This window comes from Camponotus vicinus, unplaced genomic scaffold, assembly GCF_025532165.1.
Source record: "Camponotus vicinus isolate PSW18456_S1 unplaced genomic scaffold, iyCamVici1.0 SCAF_7, whole genome shotgun sequence".
Lineage (NCBI taxonomy): Eukaryota > Metazoa > Arthropoda > Insecta > Hymenoptera > Formicidae > Camponotus > Camponotus vicinus.
Window position 1 is genome coordinate 14,113,222 of NW_028141979.1, and position 18,217 is coordinate 14,131,438.

Sequence of the window (18,217 nt, forward strand, 5' to 3'; positions counted from 1 at the left end):
GTAATAATAGTGATAATAGTTTACAAAAACCTGACTTACAAGACATACCTACACCTCCTAGCTATTCTCCGGTCTCCTCTCCCGAACCCCCTCGTTCCCCCTCACCTCTTGTCCGGGAGGGTACCCCTCTTATACCAGTTATCACCCTCGACTCTGATCCTCCCTCTCCTTCAGTTCATGATTCGAATTCTTCCGAAATTGGCGAGGCTCTCGAAGATTTCGCGAGAGATCTCCCAGATTTAGACGAAAATTCGTGTAATTCCGAGTCCTCCTCAAATCCCGCTGACCCCCCTCACCTTTGCGAAACCTACCGATCCCGATCCATTGAATAATTTCCTATCTCAATTCCTCCTCCTCGATTTCCCCTTACCAGAAGGAGCCTTCTGCGTGGGCCCTGGTCCAGTGGACCACGAAGAACTATTGCCTAACCACCGCCCCTTATAACTCAATCATCCCCTGGTACCTCCCCGGTTCCCGATTTCCACTAGGAGTTCCAATCCAAGCTCTGTAGAAAAAATTCTCTCCGTCCACTATCCAATTTGAAAATCCTTGACCCTTTGTCCTCTCCTCTTTAGCTTTATAATACACATGTTTAGATAGGAAAATTTGAAATAAAAAGAAATAAATTTTGTAATAATCCAGCCAGGATTAATTACTTAAGGTTAGATTTCCCACTATTTATCTTGGCTGACGACCCCCGAACCTATGTAACACCCGCGAAATCACACACACACACACACACACACACAAATACAACACACAAAAATCTTAATTATATTTTGCATTTTTAAAAGATTTTTATATAACTGTAAATATGTTTCATATCTCTCAAACAATTAATTAATAAATAAATTCTAATTTACGATAAAATCTTCATTTATTTTTCTACCCGTTCTCATTCCCTGAAGACCGAAATCGCACAGGGTCCCGTCCCGAGTAAAAGAGATTCGATTCTCTTACCGAAAAGGGACCGACGAGCGTAACGGCCTAGGACACTCACAGAGTTAAAGGGACCATTCTGGTCACTGACCTTTGCCAGGCCTCTGACAGTGCGCTCGACTCGATCTGTACACACGCCCGCAAAGTGTGTCAGCGGGTAAGTAGGTTGCGTCCTTCCAGATGGCCCGACCAAGGATTTCAAGGATCTGGACATAACAGTTTGTGTAAAATTAAGAAACGATTTCAAGCCTCATAACTCGGAAAGTAGTTAATGAAAACTAACTTAATTATAGTGTTTTGGAAAGCTCTCGAGATAAGCTACAAGAATATGTAATAAAAAATAGGCGGTTTCATTTAAAAAATTGAGGGTGACCTTCACGTGACCTTCAAGTAACTATTTAAGGTTAAATTAATGACATCATTTTATGTCTCCTTTAAAATATAACTTTTGTCTGAAACATTTTTTCGTATCTCGCATATTTTTCAAAATATTTGCCTGTTAAGATTAAAATGAATCACCCTGTATATATTGTTACGTCCGCGGAACGATTTATACCGAACGCGCGCGTCGCAGCTAACGGCATTCGCGCCCACGCTCGCGCACACGGAAATAAATACTCGTGTTTAAATAAGAACACAAGAACTTTAATGAACACAAGGGAACACAGAATGTAACAAGATATAACAATAATTATCACACGGGAAATCAAGACGCGTCCGCGCAGCTAGACAGCTGGGTTACGACACGACTGTCATTCTTCCTTATAAACAACTCTTGACAACCAGATGTTCTTGTTAATCGGAGCCGACCCGATGATCACGGACATCAGGGACGCAACACTTGCCCCCTCCTTAATGAATTGTCGTCCCGACAATTAAAGGCAGAAGGATTTTCCAAAATTTCCACTGAATCTCATCGAATGTAGAGCTCCGATGTGTCCTCTTGTCCTACTCTGAACTGCTGCTGCAGATTACCGGACGACACATTTTCTTGGACTCAATCGATTTTTTCAGTATCGGTATTTCCAATGTTTACTTCGTCGAATACAGAATTCCCGATGCATTTTCTTGTCCTACCTTGCGCTGCTGCCACAGGTTACCGGACTATACATCTTCCTGAATTTTTTCGATTTTATTGGCTCCGGAAATATATATATCCCGATGTGCGAACTTCGGACAAGAGGGGGGTATCTACCGTGGACCCAACATCTTCAAAGGACTCCTCAAGTCCCTGCCTCGGCATTTGCCCTCCGCCCCACGGGAAAAACACGGCTCAAAAACCGCGGGCGAGGCAGTCTTCGTTCAAATAACTTTTCTTTCTCGTGGTTGTCATTTACACTTCTTAAGAACTATGCCAAACTTCTTTCGTCTAGAAATGAAAAACAACGAAAACAACTGTATTTATCTACATGGGTTTAGTTATAATTATTTACAAAAGCCGGGCTCCGAAATTCCCCTAAGTCAATTTCTGTCTTCGATGAAATGGAGCTAACCTATCAGCATGAACTACTTTTTTTCTATGTCTGCTCGATTTCTGAATTTCGAAAACTACATCGCTAAGTTTTCTTATTATTTTGTAAGGACCCTCCCAATTACTTTGTAATTTGGGAATTCTTCCTTTTATTCTTCGAGGATTGAAAAACCAAACTTCTTCATCTGCTTCGAAATGAATTTGTCTAGCTCTACGATCATAACGATTCTTGGATTTCTCTGATTGTAAATTTAAACGTTCTCTAGCACTCTCATGAACGTTTTGCAATTTTCTCTTTAACCTCCGAATATAGCTACCAATCGAATTCTCCCTCTCTTCCTCAGGGGGTCTCCCTCGCAACAAATCTAATGGTAATTTTAAATCACGAGCAAAGTACAATTCAAGGTGAGCTACCTGTGGCCTCATGTTTAGAGGATCGATAAGCTAACAAATACATAGGGATCCAACTATCCCAATTTTTCTGATTCTCTGCAACAAATTTAGCTAAATAACTTAAAATTGTTTGATGGTGACGCTCTACCTGCCCATCTGACTGAGGATGCAAGGCAGTAGTTCTAGTTTTCCGAATTCCCAACAAGCGTGTCATTTCTTGAAAAATTCTTGATTCAAAATTTTTCCCTTGATCTGTGTGCACTTCTAAAGGAACTCCATGACGAGAAATTATTTGATTTACAAAAGCCTCCGTACTGGCTCGAATATTTTTCAATGGAAGAGCTTCAACCCATTTTGTGAAACAATCGATTGCAACTAATAGATATCGATTTCCACTTGAAGTAGTAGGGAGAGGACCGAGTATATCCATTTGGACTCTCTCAAACGGAATTCCTATATTGTAGATTTGCATTGGAGACTTTCCCTTTTCTGAAGGACCCTTCTTTGCTACACAAACTCTACAAGAGCGGCACCAATCCTCCACATCATGTTTATATGTCGCCCAATAGAAATGTTTTCGAATTTTATCCAAAGTCTTGTTTATTCCAAAATGTCCACCTGATGCAGAATCGGGGCTACTTTCAATATTTGACTGATGCATTTCTTGGGAACGATAATCTGAAAAACAATAGATTTCAAATTCGGAGACTCCCACCTTTTAAAAAGAACACCATCTTTAAAAATTAATGAATCCCAATATGACCAATAAATCCTTGCCGAAATATCTTGCATAGCAATCTCTTCGTGAAGCGGACGTCTTCCTAATTCCTTTCCTCGTAAAAACAAAGAAATAACAGGATCCTCTAATTGTTTACTCCGCCATTCCTCTAAATTATCCTAAACTATTCGAGCAATCGAATTTTTTTTTAATTCCGCCTTAGCACAATACGCAAAACCTATTTCCGCACAAGGCCGTCTTGATAACCCATCAGCATTTTTATGAAGCTGTCCTTTCCGATGAATTATTTGAAATTCATATTGTTGTAACCTCTCTAACCATCGGGCTAATTGACTCCAAATCTTTAAACGAAGAGAAATGTGATCTGTCCGAATTAGGAACTTCCTTCCGTATAAATAATGATGAAAGGATTTTAGCGACTCTACAATAGCCAATAATTCTCGTCGGGTCACACAATAATTCTTCTCAGCTTTATTAAGGACTCGGCTATAATATGCAATCACCCTTTCAGTACCATCCTGAATTTGTGATAAGACTGCTCTAATACCATGATTTGAAGCATCAGTATCTGGAATAAATTCTCCATGCTCTGTAGGAAAAGAAAGGAAGAGATGGGTGAAGAGACTGCTGAAGAGATTAATTTCTGTTTCAGTTTTTCAAATGCTTCCTAACAAGTTTGAGACCATTCAAATCTAATTTGATTTTCGGTAAGCAAAAACAGAGGTTTTGCTATTATAGAAAAGCCTTTTACAAATTTCCTATAGTAGGAACAAAATGCTAAAAAACTTCGAATCTGCTTCCTATTTCGAGGGGTAGGCCAATTCTCCACAGCTCTAATTTTCTCAGGGTCTGTGGTAATACCTCGTTCGGATACTATATGACCCAAATACTTCACCTCCTTTCCAAAGAGAGAACACTTTTTGGGATTAATTTTTAAGTCCGCTGCGCGGAAACGAAGAAAAACCTTTCTTAAATTGGATATCATTTCTTCAAAAGACTTGCTGAAAACAATGACATCATCCAAATATATCAAACAAATTTTAAATAAAATGTCCTGTAGAACTTTTTCCATTAAACGCTCGAAAGTAGCTGGAGCATTACATAATCCGAATGGCATTACTGTAAATTGCCATAATTCATTTCCCACCGAAAACGCTGTTTTCTCCCTATCTTCTAAACGAACTTTTACCTGCCAATATCCACTTTTCAGGTCTAGAGTGGAGAACCATGAATTTTCTGACAATTGGTTTAAAATATCTCCAATACGTGGCAATGGATAAGAATCTTTGATTGTGACAGCATTTAATTTCCTATAATCCACACAGAATCTCAACGACCCATCCTTCTTCTTCACTAATACTACAGGGGATGCCCACGGACTTTGAGATTCCTCAATGACTCCCTGAGACTTCATTTCCTCAATAATTCGATTCACTTCTTCCTTAAGATGTAAAGGAATTCTGCGAGGAGCCTGTTTGATAGGATTAGAATCTTTTACGTTAATAACATGTTTAAGGATTCCGCAATTTCCTGAAACCGAATCCTCTGAAAATACATCTCGAAATTCTTTCAAAAATCCCGCAAAAATACCTTTTTGAGAAGAATCTAAATGTTTGGAATTTTCTTCGAATAATGCTTTTAAAGAACAAAGAAATTCCGAAACCATTCGGCTGCAAGAAAACTCAACTTTATTCCCGAAAATAGGATCAAAAACTTTTTCCTCATTAATCATTTTTAGGAAATCAGCTCCCAATATACAATCATCGGAAATGTCCGTGACCAGCATCGGGACACTCAAAGAATACTTCCCCAATTTTACTTTAACTATGACCTTAAATTGAACCGGAACAACTTCCCCCGTTGGATATTTAATGTAAGTTCCATTAACTTCGAACTGCAGTTTCGGCTCTTTAACCAGATTTCTTTTTAAAATTGAAACGTCGGAGCCCGTATCTATTTTAAATGTACAATTATTATTATCAACCATTCCTCCGTAACAAAACAAATTTTCCTTAACTCTATTTACTAAAACATATTTTTCATTCAAATCGACATTTCCCGGGGCATTTATTTTTACAGTCGAACCTGCCCCGATTAGCTCGACTAATTTTTGTTTTCCGATAACGAAGGGCATTCCGACCGGAAGTGTCCCTGAGCATCACACTGCTAACACTCTTTATTGGCCGCGAAACGATTTTTCTGAAAATTATTAAATTTATTGCTCTTCCAGACTTTCTTTTTATCATTTTCCTCTCCTTCCTTTTCTTTCCCCTCTGAAGCCATTTTCTGTTTGAAATTAAATTTACTAAATTTATTCTCTTGACGAGCGAATTTGTTTTTCGCGAAACTATTTTCTTGTATAATTTTTACTGCCATAGCTCTTTCAACGGCCGATTTTAAGGATGAAATCCCCTCAAGTTGTAACGTACGTTTAATGAATCCGTCCGTCAGCCCGGCGACGAATTGCGCACAAGCAATTTTGTCCCTTACTTCGTGGGAACACTCCGAATATGCTAAACGAGATAATTTCTCTAAATCCGCACCCAATGTCGCCAGATCCTCCGAAAATTTCTGCCTCCTATTTGTAAATTGCGCATAATGCGTCTGAGCCAAATGCCCCTCCCCGAAACGTAGTTCTAATTTTGATATAAGCTCCTCAAAACAGAGATTCTCTATTTCAAAAATCCCGTCCAAAACCGAACGCGCTTTTCCTCTCAAACAAGTCGCCAAAGCTATGGTCTTCGCGGAATCGGCCCACGCATTCGCTCGCGCTACGAAATTAAATTGCGTGATAAATTCACGCAAGGGAACACTCTCGTCGTAATTATCAGGCTTTAATTTATAACCGAGCTCATTTCTTTCTCGCGGTATTACGTCACTATTATTAGAAGGACTTAGCTGGAGGAAATGTTGTTCCTGCTGCCTCCTTTCTTCCAAGCGACGGAACTCGCTGTCTCGCTCTTGCAGCTGCGCCTCAAAATCAGCTCGCATCCGTAGTCGCTCCTCCCGCAGCTCACGAATTTCCCGCATCGCTGCCTGCAATGTAACCGCCTCCATCGACGGTCCCGGAGTTGGCGCTTGCTCCGGAGTCACCGCTCGAGCTCTCTTTCTTGTAGAGACTCCCGTCGTCTGCGAGTCGGAAGCCATAGCCACTACACAGTCACAAGATTTCGTCCTCGGAATCCTTAGTATCCCGGACGAGCCCCCAAAATGTTACGTCCGCGGAACGATTTACAATCGAACGCGCGCGTCGCAGCTAACACTCGCGCCCACGCTCGCGCACACGGAAATAAACACTCGTGTTTAAATAAGAACACAAGAACTTTAATGAACACAAGGGAACACAGAATGTAACAAGATATAACAATAATTATCACACGGGAAATCAAGACGCGTCCGCGCAGCTAAACAGCTGGGTTACGACTCGACTGTCATTTTCTCTTATAAACAACTCTTGACAACCAGATGTTCTTGTTAATTGGAGCCGACCCGATGATCACGGACATTAGGGACGTAACAATATATATTGTATATACAGGGTGTTCGGAAATTTAATCGTCAAATTTTTTGCTGCGTATTTTTAGCATATAAACAATAATAAAAATTTATCATAAAAAGAAATGCAGAATTTGAAATAAAGTTTTACATAAAACATTAAAGTGTTAAATTTGAACTAAATTTTTAAATATGTATTCTTACTGCTTTAATCGAATATGTATACGTAGCTTTAATAATAATAATAATAATAATAATAATAATAATAATAATGATAATAATGATAATAATGATAATAATGATAATAATGATAATAATGATAATAATGATAATAATGATAATAATGATAATAATGATAATAATGATAATAATGATAATAATGATAATAATGATAATAATGATAATAATGATAATAATGATAATAATGATAATAATGATAATAATGATAATAATGATAATAATGATAATAATGATAATAATGATAATAATGATAATAATGATAATAATGATAATAATGATAATAATGATAATAATGATAATAATGATAATAATGATAATAATGATAATAATGATAATAATGATAATAATGATAATAATGATAATAATGATAATAATGATAATAATGATAATAATGATAATAATGATAATAATGATAATAATGATAATAATGATAATAATGATAATAATGATAATAATGATAATAATGATAATAATGATAATAATGATAATAATGATAATAATGATAATAATGATAATAATGATAATAATGATAATAATGATAATAATGATAATAATGATAATAATGATAATAATGATAATAATGATGATGATGATGATGATGATGATGATGATGATGATGATGATGATGATGATGATGATAATGATGATAATGATAATAATAATAATAATAATAATAATAAATACGTAATAGTATAAAAATAAATCCGTACTGCACACATTATTTCAGCTTTTAACTTGCTTTAATTGTACACATTATATCCCGGCCTTCGATACGGTCGATCCAATTATCTGACATCTATGTACCGATCAATTTATTACAATTGCGGTCGGTAATCTCCTGCATGATAAAAAGATTGACACAACAATTAAAATTCACCCTGTATATATATATATATATATATATATATATATATATATATATATATACAGGGTGAGCCATTTTAATTAACGCACGCAATTATTTCGGAAACAAAGCATTTTAGAGAAAAATGTTTCAGACAAAAGTTGTTTGGTTTCGAGGGGGCCAGATGGTATAATTGGTTTGACCTTGAATAGTTATTTGAAGGTCACATTAAGGTCACCTTCAATTTCTTAAATGGAACCTACTATTTGTCATTGCATATTCTTGTAGCTTATCTCGATAGCTTTCCAAAACACTATAATTAAGTATTTTTTCGTTAAGTACTTTTTGAGTTATGAGGCTTGAAATAATTTCTTAATTTTACATAAACCGTAAAATATCTTGTAAAATATTCATTTTTCGATTATCTTACCTTAATACTTTTACGTACAAAATAATGAGAGGAATCAACTGGTGTAAAAAAAACACACAGTTGTTTTGAAGAAAAAATATGTAATTTGCAATTAACAATTCCATATTTTTTCTTAAAAACAACTATGTGTTTTCTTTACACCAATTGATTCCGCTCATTATTTTGTACATAAAAGTATTAAGGTAAGATAATCGAAAAATGAATATTTTACAAGATATTTTACGGTTTATGTAAAATTAAGAAATTATTTCAAGCCTCATAACTCAAAAAGTACTTAACAAAAGAGTACTTAATTATAGTGTTTTGGAAAGCTCTCGAGATAAGCTACAAGAATGTGCAATGACAAATAGTAGGTTCCATTTAAGAAATTGAAGGTGACCTTCATGTGACCTTCAAATAACTCTTCAAGGTCAAACCAATGATACCATCTGATGGCCCCCTCGAAACCATAAAACTTTTGTCTGAAACATTTTTCTCTAAAATGCTTTGTTTCCGAAATAATTGTGTGCGTTAATTATTTCGGAAACAAAGCATTTTGGAGAAAAATGGTTCAGACAAAAGTTTTATGGTTTCGAAGGGGCCATAAGATGGTATCATTGGTTTGACACTGAAGAGTCATTTGAAGGTCACGTGAAGGTCACTTCAATTTTTTTAAATGGAACACCCTATATATTTTTGCACACTCTTGTAGCTTATCTCGAGAGCTCTCCAAAACACTATAATTAAGTACCTTTTCGTTAAGTACTTTTTGAGTTATGAGGCTTGAAATAATTTCTTAATTTTACATAAACCGTAAAATATCTTGTAAAATATTCATTTTTCGATTATCTTACCTTAATACTTTTACGTACAAAATAATGAGAGGAATCAATTGGTCTAAAGAAAACACATAGTTGTTTTGAAGAAAAAATATGTAATTTGAAATTAACAATTCCATATTTTTTCTTAAAAACAACTATGTGTTTTCTTTACACCAATTGATTCCTCTCATTATTTTGTACGTAAAAGTATTAAGGTGAGATAATCGAAAAATGAATATTTTACAAGATATTTTACGGTTTATGTAAAATTAAGAAATTATTTCAAGCCTCATAACTCAAAAAGTGCTTAACGAAAAGGTACTTAATTACAGTGTTTTGGAAAGCTCTCGAGATAAACTATAAGAGTGTGCAAAAATATATAGGGTGTTCCATTTAAAAAAATTGAAGTGACCTTCACGTGACCTTCAAATGACTCTTCAGTGTCAAACCAATGATACCATCTTATGGCCCCTTCGAAACCATAAAACTTTTGTCTGAAACATTTTTCTCTAAAATGCTTTGTTTCCGAAATAATTGCGTGCGTTAATTAAAATGGCTCACCCTGTATATATATATATATATATATATATATATATATATATATATATATATATATATATACATATATATATACATATATATATAACGGATACTGAACGTTTACCAGAAATTTATTTAAATATTGTCAACAACTTGCCAAAAATTTAACACAGTTTCTATCATAACAAATAGGTCTGCGACTTTGCGTATGTGTACATTTATACATTATTTGACTCTCTTTACCGTTTATATATAAGTCACATTTATCCGTTAAAGACGAGTCGATCTTTGTCTTCGGAGATGTTAAGTTGTCTCTATTCATCTCCTCGGCGCGTCATTATCTTCGATGCCTGGAAGTAAGTCTTATTTCCGTAGTTTTAACTTCTTATCTTTTTAACTTTTTAATTTTATTTCTTGACTATATGTTCAGTTTATTTAGATCATTTTAATAAATTGACATTAAAATAATTTCAATCTCGTAATTTTCATGTTTAATTCTTAGTACTTTTTTCTTTCTATGTTCATATTAGTCATATTATTTATTTAACTTATTTATAACTTATTTATTTTATTTCTTTAACTTTATGTTCAGTTTATATTTAGATCATTTTTAATAAATTAACATTTCAATCTCGTAATTTCATGTTTAATTTAGTACTTTTTCTTTCTTTGTTCATATTAATTATATTATTTATTTAACTTATTTTACTTTTGTCCTTTGTTTTTACGTAGGCATCGTCAAGATAATGAGATACCGAGACATTTATTATCGCTTTAGACAGCACCCTTTGTAACAGACTCCGATATAAAACACTTTGTTATTATATTTTTTCATTATATTATCTTTTATTATATACTTTCGCGCTGAAGATGACCCAAAAATAGGGTCGAAACGTTCGCTATCCTCTCTTTGTATGCTTTAATATCAATATTTATTTGATTGTATTATAAATAAATGTGTTATAACATCGACACTCGACTCGTATTGCCATTATAACTGTTTTGTTTAATTTTATATTTCGAGTCTTATATTTATTAATTTTTGTACATATATATATATATATATATATATATATATATACAGGGTGATTTAGAAGAACCTGATGTCTTTGAAATATAATATTCTTAAACGAATTCTAAGACTATTTTTCCTCTTGAAAAATTTTGTCCAAAGCTTAATTTTTAAGTTATAATAGAAAATAGTTGGCTACTCACGAGTCCGATACAACGGGCAGGCAAGGACGGCGCAACGCGTCACGAGACAAATGCTCTCCCGTTTCCCCAGACAGTCAATTTTATTGCACAATATTGGATCCTTTGAAGTGTATTAAATTATTATTGCAGTTTCTACACAATATTTAATAATATTATTACCGTCTAGGAGGGTTATAACGTGACGCTTAAAAATAAAATATTCAAACGCGAAATTACATAAAATAACAAATAAACTGGAAATGGACGAATGAAAAACGAAATAGTAATCGCAATTTGATTAAATATTCTTATCTTTAAGAAAACTGACGAATTTTATTTCTTTCTGGGGATCGTTTATCTTATAAATAACAGCTTCTAAATTTCACTTGACTTTACACAATAAAAATATTACTATTTTAATAATCTTTATTATTACTTGCAAATATTTACTTCCGTACAAATTAAGACATAAAATTACACGATATAAATAGCGATTAGAAGTCTCCATTTCTCTCTCTCTCTCTCTCTCTCTCTCTCTCTCTCTCGCTCTCTCTCTCTCAATTATTTTATTCTTTATTTATTATTTTGCGTTTAAGAATGTTCAACGAAAAATAATTTTGTCACCCTGAAAAGGGCGGATTTGCTTTACATCGTTTTTATAAAAGATGTTCGAAGTGGCCTCCGTCCATCTCAATGCAGGCTCTCAGTCGTCTTAACATACTAATTTGGACATTCTCTAACATATTTTCGTCTATCGTCCAAATTGCTTCATGAAGCTTGACGTCCAAATCATCAATATTTTCCGGAAGCTTCTTGTAGACGATTTTTTTGCAATAACCCTATAAAAAGAAATCCAATGGGTTAAGATCCGGAGATCTTGCAGGCCAACGTATTGGACCATATCGGCCCATCCAGCGCTCTAGAAACATTTGATCCAAATAATTGGTCACAACTCTGGCGTTATGTGGCCCGGCACCATCTTGTTGAAAAATAATATTATTTCTTTCGATTAATGGAATTTCTTCTAAAAATTCTGGCATTGTATTTTGCAGAAATTCTAAATAATTTGCGGCATTTATATTATCTGCGAGATAAATTGGACCCAATATTTGACTTCCCATGATTCCTGCCCAGACGTTCATCTTCCAACGAGTTTGAAAGCTTCTCTGTCGAATCAGTTGAGGATTCTCATCGTTCCAATAATGATGATTATGAGAATTAAAAATTCCTTCTTGTGTGAAGAGCGACTCATCACTAAATATGACACGAGAAAGATACCTTGGATCCTGATTCACCTTTCTTAGCAAATCTTCACCGAAATTTTTTCTTCGAGGATATTCTTCTGCTCGCAAATGTTGCACACGAGTATAATGGAACGCGTGCAATTTTTCTTCGGCAAGAATTCTCTGCACGGTGGAGTATGATAGATCATGATTTCGAGCAATGAATCTGATACTAGTTTCAGATTCTTCTTCGATATCATGAATAACCGCTTCCACATTTCGTAAATTTCTTGCTTCACGTCTTCTTCCTGTATCTACCTTGTTTGGTAAGACACTGCCGGTTTCACGCATCCTCTGAGCTGCTGCGTGTATCACGTTCGGTGATGGATGTCGTGCTCGGTTCGGATACAGTCCGGCGTATCTTCTTGCAGCCACATGATACTGCCCTTGACATTCACCGAGTGCCATCAGCATATCATAATATTCTTGGGTTGTGTATAATGCCATTTTTCAGAGAATTCTTGCCAAAAAAAAATTGCACGCGTTCCATTATACTCGTGTGCAACATTTGCGAGCAGAAGACTATCCTCGAAGAAAAAATTTCGGTGAAGATTTGCTAAGAAAGGTGAATCAGGATCCGAGGTATCTTTCTCGTGTCATATTTAGTGATGAGTCGCTCTTCACACAAGAAGGAATTTTTAATTCTCATAATCATCATTATTGGAGCGATGAGAATCCTCAACTGATTCGACAGAGAAGCTTTCAGACACGTTGGAAGATGAACGTCTGGGCAGGAATCATGGGAAATCAAATATTGGGTCCAATTTATTTCCCAGATAATATAAATGCCGCAAATTATTTAGAATTTCTGCAAAATATAATGCCAGAATTTTTAGAAGAAATTCCATTAATCGAAAGAAATAATATTATTTTTCAACAAGATGGTGCCGGTCCACATAACGCCAGAGTTGTGACCAATTATTTGGATCAAATGTTTCCAGAGCGCTGAATGGGCCGATATGGTCCAATACGTTGGCCTGCAAGATCTCCGGATCTTAACCCATTGGATTTCTTTTTATGGGGTTATTGCAAAGAAATCGTCTACAAGAAGCTTCCGGAAAATATTGATGATTTGGACGTCAAGCTTCATGAAGCAATTTGGACGATAGACGAAAATATGTTAGAGAATGTCCAAATTAGTATGTTAAGACGACTGAGAGCCTGCGTTGAGATGGACGGAGGCCATTTCAAACATCTTTTATAAAAACGATGCAAAGCAAATCCGCCCTTTTCAGGGCGACAAAATTATTCTTCGTTGAACATTCTTAAACGCAAAATAATAAATAAAGAATAAAATAATTGAAAGAGAAAAAGAGAGAGAGAGAGAAAGAAAGAGAGAAATGGGGACTTCTAATCGCTATTTATCGTGTAATTTTATGTCTTAATTTGTACGGAAGTAAATATTTGCAAGTAATAATAAAGATTATTAATATAGTAATATTTTTATCGTGTAAAGTCAGGTGAAATTTAAAAGCTGTTATTTATAAGATAAACGATCCCCAGAAAGAAATAAAATTCGTCAGTTTTCTTAAAGATAAGAATATTTAATCAAATTGCGATTACTATTTCGTTTTTCATTCGTCCATTTCCAGTTTATTTGTTACTTTATATAATTTCGCGTTTGAATATTTTATTCTTAAGCGTTACGTTATAACCCTCCTAGACGGTAATAATATTGTTAAATATTGTGTAGAAACTGCAATAATAATTTAATACACTTCAAAGGATCCAATATTGTGCAATAAAATTGACTGTCTGGGGAAACGGGAGAGCATTTGTCTCGTGACGCGTTGCGCCGTCCCTGCCTGCCCGTTGTATCGGACTCGTGAGTAGCCAAATATTTTCTATTATAACTCAAAAATTAAGCTTTGAACAAAATTTTTCAAGAGGAAAAATAGTCTTAGAATTCGTTCAAGAATATCATATTTCAAAGACAACAGGTTCTTTTGAATCACCCTGTATTTCCAACGCGTGCGACACAACCGATCAGTACACGCTGACACTCGCGCGACACAACCGATCAGTACACGCTGACACTCGCGCACTCATAAATAACAACGCGACTTAGGGCCCTAGCACGTAAAAATACATAAGCAATAAGGAAATTGACCAATCACGATTGAGCAGTAAGGCAGCCATATTAAAACGTAAGAAAACGTAAGAATTCCGATTTGTTGATTTCCTTATTGCTTACTGCTTACGTATTTTTGTGTGCCAGGGTCCTTATAGGAGCAAAGGAATTTTAATGAATCACAATAATATGAACAAGAATATAGATTATTCACAAAATAGACCACAGATAAACTCGCGTCCGCACAGCTGGCTCTCAGCTGATCGTCGTTGTTTATCAACAACATCTTGACGACGCGCTCTATCAACTTCGACGTATTTTCCACTGAAATAATGTAACGGGTAGCAAGTATATCCGCAGGGAAGGGACACAATTATATATATATAAATGAAAGTAATTTAATCGACCACACCGGCAATATTTATTGATGAAAAATTCACAACGTTTCGACCATGGGTTTTGGTCCTTATCAAGTGAACTGAAATTATTACATATAATATAAACAATAAATGAATTACAATAAAATGTGACCAAAAAATGGAGAAAGAAGAAAAAAATCATATACATACATTATCTTAGGTAACTAATACGTGGTGAGAAATAAAGAAATCACTGTGTCAAGTCATGTCGACCTCTCGATCCAACACAAAGAGAAAGACTAAACCACCTTTATTAGTCTATCATAAATATCGTTTAAACTTTCAGTGTCCTTTTGTAAGTTAACAGTGTTGTCAGACTTTTTGATGAAAAACATTTCAGCAATTTCTCTCTTTCTCACATGTCTCTCATTATGCAGAATAACCGGTGTTGACCAATCGAAGTCGTGATTAAGTTCCAATTTATGTTTGCTAACCACAGAAAGATTGCTTTCGTGCAATTTAATGTTGTTGCAATGTTCTTTGATACGAGTGCCTAAATGTCTTTTTGTTTGGCCAATATATGACATATTACAATTTTTACAGTTTAACTTGTAAACAACCTCAGTCCTGTTATTAATAGGCAATCTATCTTTTCCACGTTTAATTAATGAATTCAGTTTATTAGGTACATTATAGACAACCTTCAGACCAACATTTTTAAAAAGGCGACTAATCTCATCACTCAAGCTCTCTACAAACGGCAACGAGATGTAACATGATGTAGTCGCATTATCACATTCCGTATTCATATTTACATTGTCGCGGTGTTTCAAAAATTCTAGTCTTTTTTTAACGTAACGGTTAGTAATTTGAGTTGGAAAACAATTGTTGGAAAGAATCTGTTTAATAATATCGATGTTCTTAAAATGAAATCGAACGTCGGATAATAAAATTGCGCGGTCAACAAGGCTATAAATGGTGTTAATTTTATATTTAAACGGATGTTTGGAATAAAAATTAGTGTATCTATTAGAACAAGTAGGTTTTCTGTACCAATCCGTCAAAAGCCGACCATCCGAGCGAATAACAGTCGTGTCCAAAAAACCAATACGCGAATCATACTCAGTTTCATGTGTAAATGTCAAACGTTGATGATAGTCATTGAAAGTCGATATAATCTCGTCAATTTTTGAGCGTGGAGCAATGGTAAAAATGTCATCAACATATCTATAATACAGCGGCACATCAAAGCTCAATAAACTTAAGCAATGCGTTTCTAGATCATCCATCACGATATTTGCCAAAATAGGTGACAAGGGAGACCCCATAGGGCTACCAAAAATCTGTTCGTAAAACTGTCCATTAAACGAAAAACTAGTGGAATCCAAAACCGTTTCAATCGCGTATAAAAACTGAGACAAGTTAAATTTAGTGTTAGGCGCAATATAATTCCAACGTTTAGTAACACCATTTACAACTAAATCTTTAGGAATATTAGTAAAAAGTGCAGCAACATCAAGTGAAATCATTAAATCGTCATCGTTAATAAATTTATCTTTCAAACTATTGGCAAAAGTCCAACCATCCTTAATGTGAGATTTAGGTTCCAAAATCGAAATCTGTAGTATATCGTGAATGTATTGCGCAACATTATATAACGGACTGCCAAGTGATGACACAATAATCCGTAGTGGAAAACCCGCTTTGTGAATCTTAGGCAGACCATAACACCGCGGCAAGTTACCATTAGTAGAGTTTAATTTTCTATATGTAGTCTCATTAATTAAATCGTTACTTCGCCAGGACTTAATAATAGTATTAATTCTATTGGTTAATTTTCTGATCGGATCCTTATTCAATTTTCTGTAAGTACATTGATCACCCAAAAGAGCCTCCATCTTACTCACATAATCACTTTTGTCCATGATTACTGTGACTTGACCCTTATCAGCCCTGGTGACAAACAAATCATCATTATCACGCAAGAACTGTCTACAAAGAGAGAATCCCTTAAGAATATATCTGTCTACAGAGCTAATATGCTTCCTCTCACAAAGGAATTTTTGGAGAGAATTGGCGATCGAAATTCTGATCATTTCAACGGCTTCCCTGGGGATGCGATTATAATTGATTTCAAAGTTCTTCAAAGTCTCAAGAACAACACCCATGCGGTCGTTCTTAAAAGACTGATGTACCGGTAAACCAAAATTGTCACCAAGACTCAGAAGTTCAGAAACTCTATCGGGAATATTCTTACCACTAATGTTAATCAGCCAACGCGCTGTGTCGATATTGTTGAAAGGATTAAAAGCTTTATTATTATTAGTCAAATTGTTGAATTTCTTGATTAAATTAGATTTTAATCTGTTGGTAATTCTTAAGAACTTCCGTTCATTGAACTCAAAAAATCTAAGAACAAGATCTCGTGGTAAACCTTCACTAAGTGCTCTTTCGATCCTTTCAACGCTGGCACAAAAATAATTTAGGTTAAAATTAAGATCTTTAATTTCTAAATTCAGCAATCTATAGCGGAATTTCTTAGTGGTTTTTTCAAAAGAACGGTTGATGCTGCTGCTATGAAATGTGATGTTGGCCTTTAACTTGTCAATATGGGACGGAATTAAATCGTGGCTTCTGCATCGAAGTAAGAAAATAAGTTGTTGATTAGCGGTACAGATCTTCCTCTTATTGTTAATCCATGACTTCAACAAGGTCGTGTAAATATTGCCAAACCGATTCGTAATCATTTGGAAAAACATGTTAGATTGCGGAGGCTCCATAATATATATATATATATATATATATATATATATATATATATATATACAGGGTGAGCCATTTTAATTAACGCACGCAATTATTTCGGAAACAAAGCATTTTAGAGAAAAATGTTTCAGACAAAAGTTTTATGGTTTCGAGGGGGCCATAAGATGGTATCATTGGTTTGACACTGAAGAGTCATTTGAAGGTCACGTGAAGGTCACTTCAATTTTTTTAAATGGAACACCCTATATATTTTTGCACACTCTTGTAGCTTATCTCGAGAGCTTTCCAAAACACTATAATTAAGTACCTTTTCGTTAAGTACTTTTTGAGTTATGAGGCTTGAAATAATTTCTTAATTTTACATAAACCGTAAAATATCTTGTAAAATATTCATTTTTCGATTATCTTACCTTAATACTTTTACGTACAAAATAATGAGAGGAATCAATTGGTGTAAAGAAAACACATAGTTGTTTTGAAGAAAAAATATGTAATTTGCAATTAACAATTCCATATTTTTTCTTCAAAACAACTATGTGTTTTCTTTACATCAATTGATTGCTCTCATTATTTTGTACGTAAAAGTATTAAGGTAAGATAATCGAAAAATGAATATTTTACAAGATATTTTACGGTTTATGTAAAATTAAGAA

At 34.7% G+C, this 18,217-nt stretch overlaps 2 protein-coding genes and 1 long non-coding RNA gene across 3 annotated transcripts; 1 reads left to right on the forward strand and 2 right to left on the reverse strand.

Moving 5' to 3' along the window:
* Positions 1–2,268: 2,268 nt before the first annotated feature.
* LOC145974195 (uncharacterized) lies at positions 2,269–6,689 on the reverse strand. Its single transcript, XM_083104011.1, has 5 exons — positions 5,972–6,689; positions 4,732–5,072; positions 2,952–3,518; positions 2,433–2,854; positions 2,269–2,308 (listed from the first exon to the last, which is right to left on the reverse strand). The coding sequence occupies exons 1-5, from the start codon at positions 6,687–6,689 to the stop codon at positions 2,269–2,271; spliced, it is 2,088 nt and encodes a 695-aa protein (XP_082960137.1).
* Positions 6,690–10,010: 3,321 nt separating this feature from the next.
* LOC145974547 (uncharacterized) lies at positions 10,011–10,863 on the forward strand. The gene is made up of 2 exons (XR_014439729.1): positions 10,011–10,247; positions 10,624–10,863. It is a non-coding gene; the product is annotated as an uncharacterized LOC145974547 (long non-coding RNA).
* Positions 10,864–14,645: 3,782 nt separating this feature from the next.
* On the reverse strand, positions 14,646–17,557 carry LOC145974196 (uncharacterized). The gene is made up of 2 exons (XM_083104012.1): positions 15,852–17,557; positions 14,646–14,763 (listed from the first exon to the last, which is right to left on the reverse strand). Exons 1-2 carry the CDS (start codon positions 17,555–17,557, stop codon positions 14,646–14,648), a joined length of 1,824 nt encoding a protein of 607 aa, XP_082960138.1.
* Between the last annotated feature and the right edge of the window lie 660 nt (positions 17,558–18,217).

Coding starts and splice junctions, on each gene's coding strand:
- LOC145974196 (XM_083104012.1), bottom strand. CDS start 17,557: ATGTTTTTCCAAATGATTACGAATCGGTTTGGCAATATTTACACGACC. Junction 14,764..15,851: donor GGTCGGCTTTTGACGGATTG/GTACAGAAAACC, acceptor ACATTATTTCAG/TGGAAAATACGTCGAAGTTG.
- LOC145974195 (XM_083104011.1), bottom strand. CDS start 6,689: ATGGCTTCCGACTCGCAGACGACGGGAGTCTCTACAAGAAAGAGAGCT. Junction 5,073..5,971: donor GACGGACGGATTCATTAAAC/GTACGTTACAAC, acceptor ATTCGGTTTCAG/GAAATTGCGGAATCCTTAAA. Junction 3,519..4,731: donor TGAAAAGTGGATATTGGCAG/GTAAAAGTTCGT, acceptor TCTTTTTAAAAG/GTGGGAGTCTCCGAATTTGA.